Here is a 16858-nt window from a genome sequence, read left to right on the forward strand (position 1 = left end):
TTTCCCATCTTTATAAAAAAATACAAAAAAATTAGCTGGATATAGTATATACAGGAACGTGCCTGTAGTTCCAACTACTTGGGAGGCTGAAGCAGGAGAAGCATTTGAACACGAGAGTTTGAGGTTACAGTAAGTCATGATTATGCCAACTGCACTCCAGCCTGGGTGACAGAGTAAGACCCTGTCTCAAAAAAAAAAAAGAAAGAAAGAAAGAAAGAAATGCACATAGTAAACACTCAGCTGTTCATCCATTCACAAATGCAGTCATGAGCACACAGTCATATGGTTCAACTAAAAGTTCTTACTGTATCCCAATTATGTCCTTAGAAAAAGAATTTAAAATATATTGGCAAGGCAAAACTTATAAATTAATTGGGAATAACTAAGTTCCTATGACAGTAGCTAAATTTAAAAAAAAAAATTTTGAAGAAGATGATAAAAGGTAAGTTCAATAGAAGATTTTGTGGAGATAATTTATTTTTTTGGAATGCGGGTCTCACTCTGTCACCCAGGCTGGTGTGTAGTGACATGATCACAGCTCACTGCATCCTCAACCTCCCAAGGCTCAGTGATTCTCCCACCTCAGCCTCCCAAGTAGCTGGGAATACAGGCACTACACCTGGCATTTTTTTTGTATTTTTTTGTAGGAAAGGGGTTTCACCATGTTGGCCAGGCAGGTCTCGAACTCCTGGCTCAAACGATCCGCCCACCTCGGCCTCCCAAAGTCCTAGCATTACAGGCACAAGCCACGGCACCAGGCCCTGTAGAAAAAACTTTCAAAAGCAATAGGATGCCAGGCATGGTGGCTCACACCTGTAACCTCAGCACTTTGGGAGGCTGAGTGAGAGGATAATTTGAGGCCAAGATAATTTGAGTTCAAGACCAGCCTTGGTAACACAGTGAGACCTCTGTCTCTATAAGAATTTTTTTTTTTTTTAATTAGCCAGGCATGGTGATGGCATGCTTGTAGTCCCAGCTACTAGGGAGACTGAAGTGGGAGGAACACTTGGACCCAGAAGTTGCAGGCTGTAGTGAGCTATGACTACACCACTACACTCACGGGCAACAGAGTGAGCACTACCTCTTAAAAAAAAAAAAAGAACGAGAGAATGAATTTGGATATAGAAGTTGAAAGAAAGAAAATATTTAAGGATAATTTTAAGGTTTCTAGACTTACTAGGACTTTTTATTCATTAAACGACTTTAATCGTATTAGAGTTATTTTGTAGTATTTCAGCACCAACTTTTTAAAAAGGTAGACTATCCAGAATTAGGTCAAATGACAAGACATTACGACAAAAATCTGACAACAGGTAATTCAAATATAAGTAATCGCTATAAAAATAATTAGATTTGGGCGCAGTGGCCCACACCTGTAATCCCAGCACTTTGGGAAGCCAAGGTGGATGGATCACCAGACCGGGAGTTCGAGACCAGCCTGGCCAGCATGGTGAAACCCCGTCTCTACTAAAAATACAAAAATTAGCCAGCCAGGCGTGGTGGCGCACGCCTGTAATCCCAGCTACTTGGGAGGCTGAGGCAGAAGAATTGCTTGAATCCGGGAGGCAGAGGTTGCAGTGAGCTGAGGTTGTGCCACTGCACTCCAGCCTGGGTGACAGAGCGAGACCCCGCCTCAAAACAAAAAAATTAGATTTACACTTTTACTACAGATTCCACTACCAGAGATTTACAAATATAATCTACAATATATCGTGTTTATCTGTAAATTATCTAGCCTAACATTTCAGATGACTCCATTGCCCTAATAGTTCAGTACAGTCTGATTGACTTTGTCAACTTGAAATAAAAATATATAGAGACAAATTTCCAAGCAAAAAAATTTGAGAATAAACAAAAAAAATAGGATTACAATCCAGGACATGCATAGACCAGGGTGGTCTCTGGCATGTCTGGAGAACAAAGAAGGTTAGGGTTTTATTGGGGAAACAGATTGTTATGCAAATTGTTTTGAAAGAAAGTTCACTGGTGAGTGTCACTAGTTGCTAGAAAGGACTTGTAATTTTGGAGTTATGGTTAGGCCCTTACAGTTTTGGATTGACCTTGTGAGATAGTTGTTTGTTTTTTGTCTTTTTTTTGAGACACAATCTCACTCTGTCTTCCAGGCTGGAGTACAGTGACACAATGTTGGCTTACTGCAACCTCCGCCTCCTGGGTTCAAGCAGTTCTCGTGTCTCAGCTTCCCAAGTAGCTGGGAGTAGAGGTGCCCAGTACCATGCCCAGCTAATTTTTATATTTTTAGTAGAAACAGAGTTTCACCATGTTGGCCAGGCTGGTCTTGAACTCCTGCCTCAAATGATCCACCCACCTCGACTTCTCAAAGTGCTGGGATTACTAGTGTGAGCCACTGTGCCTGGCCTGTTTTGAACCAGATAATTGTTCACATATAAGTGGCTAGCTGTCTTTGCAGGGCTGATGCAGTAAGCTATGATTTCAAAAAATTTATTGTGATAGTTCCTGATACCAGGCAAATCGTCCATGACAGCCCTCCCTTCACGGCCTTCTCAGCCTCTATTTTGTCAAAGTTTGACACACGTGATTCCATTTTGACTCTGACAACTTTTACAACATAAATTCATTTTGCATATGGGAAGACTGAATCACACAAATGTACATGACAATCCAAAAAAAAAAAATTATCTAATAATAGAAAAGAAAGAAAGAAACCCATCACCTCCTCTTCATTCTCATCCTCTTCTTCAAGTGAATGTTTCAATACAGTTTCATTCCTTTCCTCTGGAATCCTATCATGATTTATATACATATTCTTCCCAAATTTCATTTTATTTTGTTTCTGCAGAGAAACACTGAAGGTTTTCTGATGCTGTGCCTATTTTGAAGAGACAAAAATTCAGATTATTTCAAAACTGATTATGGTCAAAACTGGTTCAAAAAATTTGTTCATAGTTGTTTTTTATCTTTTTAATGTCTGTAGGTATAGAATCTATAGTGATGTCCCCTTTCTCATTCATGATTTTTGTCTTCTCACTTCCTTTTTAAAACAAAAACAAAAACAAACAAACAAAAAAAAACAGGGTCTCACTCTGTCATCCAGGTTGGAGTATAGTGGCACCATCACAGCTCACTGCAGCCTCAACCTCCCCAGGCTTCGGTGATCCTCCTACCTCAACCTCCAGAGGAGTTGGGACTACAGGCATACACCACCACACCCAGCTAATGTTTGTGTTTTTGTTTTTGTTTTTGTATTTTTTTTGTAAAATGGGGTTTTGCCATGTTGCCCAGGCTGGTCTCAAACCCCTGACTCAAGCAATCCACCTGCCCTGGCCTCCCAAAGTGCTAGGATTACAGGCGTGACCCACCACACGCAAGCAATCCACCTGCCCTGGCCTCCCAAAGTGCTAGGATTACAGGCGTGACCCACCACACCCAGCTTCTCTTCCTTTTTAAACAGTCTTAAAATTACGTAGAACTATGTATTTTCCTCAGTTAGCATATTGTGTGTTGGCAAGGAAGACTGGCCAACACTCTTTGGCCATACTCCCAACTTCCTGAATTAGCCATTAACCTCACAGAAGGAACTATAACATCAAGTTGCAAGCTTATTTTACTTCCCACTGAAAATGCCCAGTTTGGGAAGACTAAGAATGCAGAAGCTGTTATCTCACAACTGATCATTGACAAAAAACAACATTTACACAGAATAAAAAGTTGAGAACCCTCATATTTTTAGGCATTTTAGTAATACTTCCCTATCAGAACTTCATTACCAGAAATAGAAAAAAATATAAACTTAATTCCAGGATTTTAATTTCCTTACACACTGTGAGACATTCTCTCTGCTTTGATGAGTCAGATTGTTGCTATTCTGTTCTGTCAGCACATAGAAAGGTCATGCGCTGGCTCTTTTAGGTGAGTTCTCTCTAAGGCATATGTAACTGCATATCAGCCCTTCTCTACTCTTAGGTTATCAGACCATGCAAGATGCAGTAATCTGGCTCCTCTCTTACCTAGACTTTGATCCTGGCTGCCCCCCAGAGGCTCGTACTGGAGAAAATTATTATCACTCCCATGTATTCCTTTACCCTCTGTGCCCAAACTAACTTTGTCAATGATTTTCGGTCCTCAGAGTATAAAATCATTTATTTAGAGTACTGTTTCCAAATTATGTTATGCACAAAACTAACCATTCACACAGTAAAAACACATGTTCCTTGAAAAAAGGGTTCTAAGCTCAAATGAGTTATATAAATATTACATATTATATCCTCCTTCTAGGAGATTTACAATTCATAAGTAAATAAATCTGTTTAACTTTATTTAACCTAGGTTTCCAAAATTTATGTGACTATTTAGTCCCTTTGTTCTCCCTAGAGCAGTGGTCCCCAGCCTTCTCTTGTGGGGGGATGGTTTCAGATGAAACTGTTCCACCTCAGATGATCAGGCATTCGATTCTCATAAGGAGCGCACAACCTAGATGCCTCGCATGCACAGTTCACAATAGGGTTCGCGCTTCTATGAGAATCGAATGCCGCTGATCTGACAGGAGGCGGAGCTCAGGCAGTAATCCTCTTTAGCAAGCCACTCACCTCCTGCTGTGTGGCCTGGTTACTAACAGGCCACAGACAGGTACCAGTCTGTGGCTGGGGGGCTAGGAACCCCAGCCCTAGAGAGCAATATTAACATGTGTGCCAGAGAACATCATATGGAAAATGTTAACTTATCCAATATAAATTTTAGATATCTATTGCTAATTAAACATTAGACAAGAGTGGATTCATCTCTCATATTAGAATTTTTAAAATTCTCCCTAGACAATCTAAAACTCAGCTCTAAACTAATTTTCAAAAATAACTTTTTTATGCCACTCATGTTAGGCATAATAGCTAGATCCCAGGAAGGCAAAAATAAGCAGGGCAAAATCCTTCACTTAAAAAATTCACAGTCTAGTTAAGAACATAAAAAAACCAATTGTAGTGTAAAAAGTACAATGGTATACACACTGAGGATGAAGTGACCATCTCTCACTGGCAGCAGTGTAATGGGTGATAGCAGAAGATTTCACAGACAAGGTGATGCTCAAGCCAGCTTTTGGGAGGAAAAAGCAGGAATTCATCTGACTGAGCAATGTGAAAGAATGGAAGACATTCTTGGTGAACAGCTAGTATATTCCAAAATCTTAAGACAGCAGATACTGCTAGACCATAGAAGGGAGACAACTAGCAAGATGAGACTGAGGAACTTCGACTTAAGTAAAAGGTAACAGGGAATCACTTAAGATGAAGTGGTGTGGTCTTGTTTGCATTTTAGGACAGTAACCAAAAGGAAAAGAACATACAGATACAGATAAGGAAAACAAATGATTCTATGTAAGAGTTCAGTTATGTAGGGGGGAAACAGAATCTACAGGTATTTAGAAGCAGAAGTGATAGTTACTAAGTAGGACTTAGTAACAAATAACATAAATAGTATCAATACTCCTGAAAAGTTTAAAATATTCCCCAGTTACTGGATTGTGGAAACAGGAGACACTACTATCTGAGATAGTAAATGTAAGAAAAATAGATTTAGGAAAAAGAGAATGGGTTTAGTTTTAGAAATGCTGGGTTTGGGGTAGCTATAAGATATTTAAGTGAATACATAAGTCCATCCATCCATAAAAGGGATATAAGATCACAGAATTAAGCACAGGATACAGAGTGCACCCAAAGGAGGGAGCTCTTTGCAAAGTATGAGCTTTACACTCATGCCACCTATAAGATTCCAGAACTAAACTGTGACTCTGCCAAACTGAGCAGAGCAGATGAGAGACTTCAGGAGGCTTCTCATACACACACACACACACACACACACACACACACACACACAGAGAGAGAGAGAGAGAGAGAGAGAGAGAGAGAGAGAGAGAAACCCACAAGAAATTGAAAGGTGGCCTGAAGGGATACCAAGACAGAACAAAATACAATTTTTCTTATCAAATCTTGAGAAGTCTAACTCTCACTAGAAGGAAAACTCTCTAACTTCTCAACTCTGTGGAAGTTATTTCCGAAAGAAGAAACTATAAGGAAAAACATCCCCACAGAGAGATGCTAAGAAAAGTTTCTGTATGAAATGTCTGTTTAAACTGCAATGATCGGGAGCTTGACGACTTTTATGAGGAAATAATGATAGTGGACCAAGAAAGTCTATTCTCTCCCAGAAATAAATTATTGTAAATCTTAAATCCTAGGGTCCATGATTTGATGGACTCCCTAAGTGGAAAGAATCCAAAACTGGTCTATGAAAAACAAGTCAAAGAAGACAAGTTTAATATTGACACTTGTAATTAAAATATATAATGGAATATGAACTTTAAACTGTTTGCATTCTCATACTGAAGAAATTTACCAAGTGGTTGTGTTTTTAACCCCCATGGCATGCACAGATTTCCTTGGCCAGAGGTAGGAGAAATAGTATTGAAAACACTGTAATATTGAAGGGAAGAATACAATGGTGAAGACCTCTCCAATGGGGAAGATCCTCACTGACCAGAGGCAATCAGTAAGAAAAACTGAGGAGTTTCCAAAGTAGTTTGTAATATTTGGGGGAAAAAAATCAAGCATTAGAAATCATATAAGAGTGTGCAATGTAAAGACAAAAAGAAGAAATGGTGTTGGGCATTGTTTTATTTCTATGACATTATAATTATGAGTTTTAACAGCTCTTAGAAAATTTAATTTTTTAAACTTATTATTAAAAATTTCAAACAGATTAATATCATGAACTCCCATCATTTATCTTCAACTAATATTTTTACATTCTTGTTTCATCTATACCTTTATCCACTCACTCCATATATACTCCAAATTATTATTATTATTATTATTTTGAGACAGAGTCTCACTCTGTCACCCAGTCTGGAGTGCAGTGGCGTGATCTCAGCTCACTGCAAGCTCCACCTCCCGGGTTCCCACCAGTCTTCTGCCTCAGCCTCCCGAGTAGCTGGGACTACAGGCAACCGCCACCACACCCGGCTAATTTATTTTGTATTTTTAGTAGAGATGGGATTTCACCACATTAGCCAGGATGGTCTTGATCTCCTGACCTCGTGATGCGCCCGACTCGGCCTCCCAAAGTGCTGGGATTACAGGCGTGAGCCACCCCTCCCGGCCCCAAATTATTTTTTATAGTTTTCTATTTACAGTTTATTATTGTTTATAGTTTTTTTTAAGTAGGATATATATACATTGAAATATATAGCTAAGATCTGTAGAAGTTTGACAAATACATTTTTATCATGGTATAAAACATTTCCATCTCCCCAGAAAGTCCCCTTGTGTCCTTTCCTAGGCAATTTCCCCACCCAGAGGTAACCACTGTTCTAATTTTTTTCATCTTAGTTTTACCTGCTTTCGAATGGCATAAAAATGGAATCACACAATTTGTGCCTTTTTGCATTCAATTTCTGTAGCTCAACATATCTGTGAGATTTATACATGTTGTTGCATTATCAGTAATTCATTCATTTTTATTGCTAGGTAGTACTCCATTGTATGAATATACCACAATTTATGTATCCATTCTCCTTCTGATAGCCATTTGGGCTGTTTCCACTTTGGGGCTAACTGTGAACAAAGATGCTATGAATATCATGAGGCCATGTTTTCTGTTTCTCACTGATAAACACCTAGCAGTGGAACTGCTGACTCAAAAGGTAGATATATTAACTTCATAACTGCTGAGGCTTTTCCCATTGTTTGTCCGTTCATTATTGAACTATAATAGTTTTCAATTCATGGTTAATACTTTTAATTTGTTTTAAATACAGAACAGTTTAGAATCTTAGCGTAAAAAGGCTCCCACTTGCCTCTGTGGCTGCCACTGTTTAGCTAATTCTATACCAGATTTGGCTGGTGATAAAGGATAATATAACACCAAATATATGGAGAAGAATGCTGACAGTTCAGGTGAAGAATTTAAGTTAGACTGATTTTACTTAAAAGAGGAGTAACTGTGAAGCCAAACAAAACACTGATAGAATCCTTTCTAAACAATAACCAGAAAAGAAAAAGGTAAAACAAAACTAAGCATTTTATGTAAGTTAAAGAAGTAAAAAAAAAAAAAAAAAAAAAAAAAAGAAGTAAACTTTGGATATTTTCCAGATCCTGTATTACTAAATAATATTAAATCAAAATTATTTTTAATCTCACCTGTTTCATCGCTGTTTCACCTATTTTGTCAGAATGTTTTCGAATGCTTTCCAAAAAGTCTTTGAGATCAGACATGGAGATTTCTTTAATATCCTCACGGAGTTTGGGAAGATTTTCTATCATGAGCTGACAAAACCGGTATTGACTAACCCAGGGAAAGTACACATTCTCTAATTGTTCCATAGTTTTTAGGGCAGAATAGTACCTGTGAGAAGTTAAAAAGAAAACTCTATAAAAAGTTCTTATCACAATAAATTTACAAGTAAGTCTAAATAATCAGTCTTACACTGATTATTCATTAAAAAGGACCTAGTCATAGTTAAACTAAGTAAAATTAATATTTACATCTATTTGTCAAGGACAAACTATAAACCACATAAACAAGCCACAGGCTCAAAGTTCATGGCATACATTAATGTAAAACTTCCTTATTTCACTTCATCTGAATCTATAACATCAAAAGCATTATCATAGTCATCTCAATACCTTAAATGAATATGTATAATTGTTTCAAATTTCTGAATTACAACATTTAGTGATTTGCTATATGATTTTGTATTCTGTCTCCCATCCTAATATCCGTCCACATGGATTCACCATACAAAAAAGTACATAACTTGAATATAATTCTAATTTTTAAAAAATTTATTTAACTTTTTAAAAAATGTCATACTACTATTTAAGGCAATTAGAAATACTGTTAAGTATCACACACACACACACACATACACACAAAAAAAAACAGGTAAAAATCCACACTGGTAGAGTGCTTCTTCAATTCAACAAATATTTACTGAATATTTTTCGGGCTTTGGGGGCTACTATTTCACAGTGTGACATGCTGGGTATGCAGCAATTAGTATAGCCTTTGCCCTAGATAAACTGACATATATTTTCATATACATAATTTAGTTCTCTTTAGACTTCTATGAGGTACACTTCTATGGCAGATATTACAAGTAGCATTCTATAGATGAGAAAACTGAAATACAGAAAAAGAGTATAAAATTTGGCCAAGATACCATATTAATTGGTAGCAGGACTGAGACCTTACCAAACTGTCAGTTTCCTACAATAATATTCACCACGAAAAATCTATTTGAGAGTTAGGTAGAAGAACTTTAAAAATTAATTACATAGTATTCTATATCTTTCTATTGAATTGGATGACATTAAAATTGGGAAAAGGCATTAATTAATGTACAAAAAAATCAAAACTAAGTTGATAGAAACTATGAGACATAAGTGAAAACAAAGTTAAGTTGAAAAGACCCACCGGGCGTGGTGGCTCACACCTGTAATCCCAGCACTTTGGGAGGCTAAGGCAGGCGGGTCACCTGAGATCAGGAATTCAAGACCAGCCTGGCTAACGTTGTGAAATCCTGTCTCTACTAAAAATGCAAAAATTAGCCGGGCATGGCAGTGCACACCTGTAATCCCAGCTACTCAGGAGGCTGAGGCATGAGAATCATTTGAATCTGGGAGGTAGCAGTTGCAGTGAGATCATGCAACTGCATTCCAGCCTGGGTGACAGAGTAAGAAACTTTCTCAAAAAAGAAAAAACAAAACAAAACAAAAAAGACGTTATATTCAAAAGCTGTTTTAAAATACCAATTAGTTTTCTGGCACATACTCTCAAAGACAGAGTATATTCTGCAAATTGTCACAAAATATTACCACTAATTTAAAAATTAGACCATCTAAATTTTATCTTGGTAAACATTAGCATGCTTATAATATAAACAAAATATACATTTGGTCAGAAACTAAAATATTTAGGTGGTGGTATGGGTGGGAGAGCTGTCATTACAATAATTTTGATAATGCCTGAAATATTAAAGGCTTACATGAAGTGAAATAATGAATTAGGTATTTTCAGTATAACCCATAACATTTTAGATGCAACAGATCAATCAACAGTCAAACCACACTACCTGATCCTGGACTAATTTCCTGATTTTATATGAACTAGGTATATTTCAAAAGTATTCTCTCTACAACAGGTATGGTTTCTGAAAATTCATGCTAATGTCTATAATGTATTTCAAAATACATTTCAAAATAGGATTTCAAAATCCTAAGTGGTGTAGAATAAATGAAAAATATTACCAGTAGTTTTTGCAACATACCACAGACACAGTCAACTTACTTCATAGCACAACTGTGCCTCCCATCTTGGTGCTCCCATGAGACATCATCAGAGGCATGAGAGGTCATAAGACTTACCTAGCACCCACATACACACAACCCAGAAATGTGGAGAGTTAATGTCAGGGGGTTGAACTCTTAACCAATAGGAAAAGCAAGTCAGAGATAAGGTCTCCTTTCCTCTTCTTGAAAAGAAGGTTATGATTTGCAAAAACATATACAACCCTCCCTAAAGGTATTTAAATAACTCAATAACTCACCCTCATATTTGCTCTCTCAACTGATTTCCTGTCTCATTTCCCTTTCCCTAAAACTAGGATTCAGGGAACTTCCCTAGGATTATACTCCCTAAAAAAGTAGTAAAATATATTATTTTTACCTCAGACTCTGCTTTCTGGGAAAATTCCGGTGAAGATATATGGAAAGTTTATCATCTTAGACAGAAAGCAGAAGTCAGAGACCAGGCCCTGGATCCTTTCTAAAATTTAGCCACAAATCTCCTATGTTTTATCTGTTTCTAAATGCAAGCAAAAATGACACTACAATAGATTACCATTTCTCCTTTAGATACACTTAACGCTGTTTTTACAAAATTATAACAGTAATCCATAACCACTAGAAAAATACAAAACCTAAAAGGGGAATATAAAAAGCACCTATGATCTGACGCTATCATTGTTGTAATTAACTCATCAGCATTGGGCCACATTTCCATCCAGTTATATATCTACACTTCCAGTTCTGTAAGCGCATACCCTATTCAACAATATATAATGGAATTTACCTTATAAATTATTTTAAAACAAATTACTACCCTATTTGTAAAGTCTTTTATTATAAGGTAATGATGTCCTTATAATTGGAATGTTAAGTCTCTGATTTTTAAAAATAAACAACAGTAGACCAAATTTCCCTATATATTAAACCTCTGACAAGGTGTCTGTTTCTATAAATACAAGATACTTCAAAAAATGTACGTGTCATCACTAAATGGAGAACATGTGAGTACTCTAATGATTCTCTGGCTTACAAAGTACAAATTATGCCACTGTTCTTACTTCATTTGCCTTCCCTTGAGCATGTACATTTCACCAGAGTTTGTCCTACCATGGAATTGGTTACTTCAGTCTCTTCTATTCTTTTTAAATACAATGTCCTGCATACAAAAAATTTACAAGATACATGAAAAAGTACAAAATTTTTATTAAATTCTAAGTGGAAAAAAATAAGGCACAACTATATAATGTCTGAATCACTTCAAATGTACAGACACAAAGAGATAAAAAACAAAGGGATAGAGAAAGATATACCATACTGACACTAATCAAAAGAAAGGTAGATCAGCTATATTAAGATGAAACAGATTTCAGAGCAAGGAAAATTATTAGGGATAAAGAACATTACATAATGATAAAATGGTCAATTCTCCAAGAAGACATAACAATCCTTATTGTGTATGTAACTGGCAACAGAGCATCAAAATATGTGAAGCAAAAACTAATAGAACTGTAAAGGAAAATAAATAAATACACTATTACAAGTGCAGACCTCAGCAAGCCTCTAACAAAAATTGACAGATCCAGCAGGTAGAAATTCAATAAGGACATAGTTGAACTGAACAGTACCATCAATCAACTGGATCTAATTGACACTGATAGAATACTTCATCCAACAACTACAAAATACACATTCTTCTCAAACTCACATGGAACATCAAGACAGATACATTCTGGGCCACAAAACATGCCTTAACAAATTTAAAGAAACGGAAATTATACAAAACTAGTACCATACTTAATGGTGGGAAACAAGATGCTTTTCCCCCATGAGATTAAGAACAAGGCAAAGATGTTCCCTCTCACCATTCCTAGTCAACACTGGACTATGTGGAGTTACTAGCTAGTGAAATAAGACAAGAAAAAAGAGGCAATAAGACTGAAAAAAAAAACAAAAGTCTCTGCAGGTAACATGAAATCTATCTATGTAAAAACCTTCAACAAAAAATTTTCTGGAACTAATACCAACTCTGATAGAAGTAATTAAAGAAAATCTAAATAAATTGAAAGATATTCCATATTAATGAATAGGAAGACTCAGTATCATCAAGATACCAGTTCTTCCCAACTTGATCTACAGATTCAATGCAATCCCAATCAAAACCCCAGTAACTTACTTTGTGAACATCAGCAACGTGATTCTGAAGTTTATATAGACAGGCAAAAGACCCAGAATAGCCACACAATATTGAAGAACAAAGTTGAAGGATAGATGACACTATCCAACTTCAAGACTTAATACTGTGTAAAGTTACAATATTAAAGACTGTATGGTAAAGGCAAAAGGATTAACAAGCAGGTCAATAAAATGAAACAGAAAGCACAGAGATACACAAATACAGTTAACTGAGGAAATTCAATGGAAAAAGAGTAGTTCTTTCAACAAATGCTGCTGGAATAACTGGACATTCACATGCAAAAAAGTAAACAAATAAATGTAAACAGTGACCTTCACTTTTTATAAAAATTAATTCAAAAGGGATCACAGACCTAAATGTAAAACATAAAACTCTCAGACTCTAGAAGATAACACAAGGGAAATTTTAGATGACCTTGGGTTTGGCAATTAGTTTTTAGAAACACCAAAGCACAATCCATGAGGGAAAGAAAAAAGCTAAATTGGACTTTTCTGATTTAATTTCATTAAAACTAAAACTTTCTACTCTTTATTATTTTTTTTTTTTTTGAGACAGAGTCTCACTGTGTGGCCCAGGCTGGAGTGCAGTGGCCCGATCTCGGCTCACTGCAAGCTCCACCTCCCAGGTTCACGCCATTCTCCCGCCTCAGCCTCCGAGTAGCTGGGACTACAGGCGCCCGCCACCACGCCCAGCTAGTTTTTTGTATTTTTAGTAGAGACGAGGTTTCATCATGTTAGCCAGGATGGTCTCGATCTCCTGACCTCGTGATCCACCCCCCTCGGCCTCCCAAAGTGCTGGGATTACAGGCTTGAGCCACCGCGCCCGGCCAACTTTCTACTCTTTAAAGACACTGTTAAGAAAATGAAACAACAAGCCACAGACTGAGAGAAAATACGTTCAAAACACAAATTGAATCAAGGACTTGTATCCAAAATATAAAAAGAACACTTAAAACTCAAAAGTCCAAAAATAAGCCACCAAATTAAAAAGTGATCAGAAGACTTGGACACCTCGCCAAAGAAGACATACATGTGAGAAGATGCTCAACATCATACGTCATTAGCTAATTACAAATTAAAGTAACAATGAGATATCATTACACATCTATTAGAACAGGCAAAATCCGAAACAATGACAACACTAAATCCTGAGGAGGACGTGGAGCAACAGAAACTCTCATTCATTCTGGTGGGAGTGCAAAACAGTACAGCCACTTCTGAAGACAGTTTGGCAGATTCTTACAAAACTAAACATACTCTTGCCATATGATCCAGCAATCGCATCCCCAGGTATTTACCGAAATTAACTGAAAATTTACGTCCATAAAACCTGCACACAAATGTTTATGGCAGCTTTATTTACAATTGCCAAAACTTGGAAGCAACCAAGATGTCCTTCAGTAGGTGAATGGATAAACTATGGTTCATCCATACAATGTAATATTATTCAGTGATTAAAAAAGAAATGTTATCAAGTCACGAAAGGACATAGAGGAATCTTAAATGCATATTGAAAAGTGAAATAAGCCAGTCTGAACATGTTATATATATATTGTGTTATTTCAACTATCTGACATTCTGGAAAAGATAAAACTATAGAAACAGTACAAAGTTCAGTAATTGGCAGGGGTTCACAGCTGGGAAGGATGGGGAAAGACAGGGAACACAGGAAATTTTTCAGGCAGTGAAACAATTCTGTATAATACTGTAATGGATACATGATATATGTCTGCCAAAATCCATAGAACTGTACAACACAGAGTGAACTCTACTGTAAAACTATGAAACTATGGACTTTGGTAAATACTTACGTATCAATATTGGTTCATTAGTTACAGTAAATATGCCATATTAATGCAAGACATTAACAACGAAAAACTGCTTGGAAAGAAGAGAAAAGTATATGGGAACTCTGTACTTTGTGTTTAATATTTCTGTAAACCTAAAACTGCTCTAAAAAATAAAATCTATTAAATAAAAAGTATAAGCAAAAGATGTGAACAAACACTTCACAAAAGAAAACATACAAACAGCCAAATACCAAATAAAAACGCACTTATGATACTTAAAGATCTCTAGAGAAGCCAATTCCAAAGATTTTCTTGCCACCGAAATTCAACATTCCCAAACCTTTATCATCTAGATGCCCTGCATTGTGTCTAACCTAAATCCTTTCCTTCTACAGTCTAAACCCATGATTTTTCTACCTCTGATTTCACTGGGGGTAAAATAAATAAATAAATCTGTTAACTCTGATCTATAAACAATCAGTCATCAGGAAAATGCAAATTGAAACAATGAGATGCTATTTTATACTTACCAAAATGGCTCAACTAGAACAAACTAATTTGCAAGGATGTGGAGCAAATGAAATTCTTTTATTAGTACATTGCTAATGGAAGTATAAATGGTACTACTAGAATAATTATTTTTTAAATTATATTTTTAAAGTCTATTTTTCAAATCATATTTTAAATAGAAAAGTATTTAACGGTTTCTTAAAAAGTATAGCATTCATTTATGCTATCACTGAGCAATTCTACTCCTATATATCTACTAAATGGAAATATAAACAAATCCCTACAAAAAAGACTCGTACCTTAGTTTCACGGCAGTCTTATTCATAATACCCGCAAACCTGAAACCACCCAAATAGCAACTAATGGATACATAAACAAATTCTAACAATAAAAAGAAATTTGCAACCACAGATGAATTTTAAAAACATTATCAGGAGTGAAGAAGATTCCATTTAAATCAGTTCTAAAGACAAACAAAACTAATCTATGATGCTAAAACTCAGAAAGTGGTTATTTCTAGAGACGGGAGGAGAAATTGGAAAGAGGAATGAGCAAACTGTGGGGGTGACGGAAGTATTCTGTATCTTGTTTTGGTGGTGGTGACTGTGAGGAAGTATAAGAAAGCTTTTGGGCAGCAATAACATTCAACATCTTAAACCTGGTGGCTACACAGGTATGTTTATTTCAGTATAACATAAACAAAAATGCACAAGTCATAAGTCTACAACTCCAAGAATCTCTAAAAAGCAAACACAAGAGGCTACCTGAAAAAAAAAATTGAAGATCAAAAAAGAGCTCCTAGAAATTAAAAATTAGCAGAAATTTTTAAAAATCAGCACCACCTTTGGAAGGTAAAGATGAAATAATCTCATAGAAAAAAGGGCAAGCAGACCAAGAGATTTTAAAATGTCAAAAAAGAGATAAGAAAATTAGAGAACCAATCTAGAAGACTGAACTATTAATATCCTAGAGAAATAATCAAGAAGACAGAAGAAAAAAATAATTCAAAAAAACTTCCTAATGCTTAAGGATATTATGAGATTAAAGGATAATTTCCAGATTAAAAGAAGGCTCACTAAGTACCCACCACAAAGAAGGTAAATAGACCCACATCAAAGCACATCATCAGGAAATGATAGACCACAGAGGACAAAGAGAACGTTCTAAAAGAGAGAAAAGGTAGGTCACAAACTGACAACTTCAAACTGTGTGTGTGTGTGTGTGTGTGTGTGTGTATAAGTCGTCACACACATACATCTTAGTTTCTTGTTTTTGTTTTTGTTTTTCTTTTGAGACAGGGTTTCGCTGTCACCCAGGCTGGGGTACAGTGGCTCAATCTCAGCTCACTGCAACTGCCTCCCTGTCTCAAGAGATCCTCCTGCCTCAGCACCCAACCCCTACAACCCCCTAGTAGCTAGGACCACAGGCACACGCCACCATGCCCAGCTATTTTTGTTTGTTTTTCAGTAGAGATGGGGATTTACCATGTTGGCCAGGCTGGTCTCAAACTCTTGAGCTTAAGCGATCTGCCTGCCTTAGCCTCCCAAAGTGCTGAGATTACAGGTGTGAGCCACTGCTCCCAACCTATACATCTTAGTTTCTAAATACCATTAATACTAAAAGGAGCTAGGGTACCCTGGAGAATGGCTGCTTCCAGATCTGAGGCAAAAAAAAAAAAAAGGACAATGAGAGCTTCGAACATCTTACTGTATGATAAACACAAAAATACTCAAAGACAGAGACACAGGAACTGGCTTGAGGGGTTTCTCTTGTTAAATTTGAAACAATTTGTGCATCAAAATGAATAATGACAATAATAAATTATATTTATTTTTAAAATGCATAAGTTCACAACAATAATCAGGAAAAAAAGAAAAAAGGTGGTGGTGGGGAATAAAAAGCTCTTCTCTATATATAAAAAAGCCAGTTAATAAATGTTAAAGAAATAATAGCATTTTTTTAAATCAACATCTTGTAAATCCAATATAATAACGATTAAGGCAAGAATGATAAAACTACTGGATGAAAAGCTGTTAGGAAACAGGACCCACA

The 16858-nt window shown here is 36.3% G+C and overlaps 1 protein-coding gene across 13 annotated transcripts in view; it reads right to left on the minus strand.

The window, feature by feature from the left end:
* Window positions 1-16858, minus strand: part of EXOC6 (exocyst complex component 6) — a 214284-nt gene that overhangs the window by 141467 nt on the left and 55959 nt on the right. For all 13 annotated transcript variants that reach the window (XM_031652172.1, XM_031652176.1, XM_031652175.1 and 10 more), the window contains 2 exons: window positions 8166-8370; window positions 2693-2848 (listed from right to left, as the gene is read on the minus strand). In XM_031652172.1, coding sequence (XP_031508032.1) covers window positions 2693-2848; window positions 8166-8370 — 361 coding nt within the window. The remainder of the gene's footprint in view (window positions 1-2692; window positions 2849-8165; window positions 8371-16858) is intronic.

This window comes from Papio anubis, chromosome 11 (genome assembly GCF_008728515.1).
Source record: "Papio anubis isolate 15944 chromosome 11, Panubis1.0, whole genome shotgun sequence".
Taxonomy (NCBI): domain Eukaryota; kingdom Metazoa; phylum Chordata; class Mammalia; order Primates; family Cercopithecidae; genus Papio; species Papio anubis.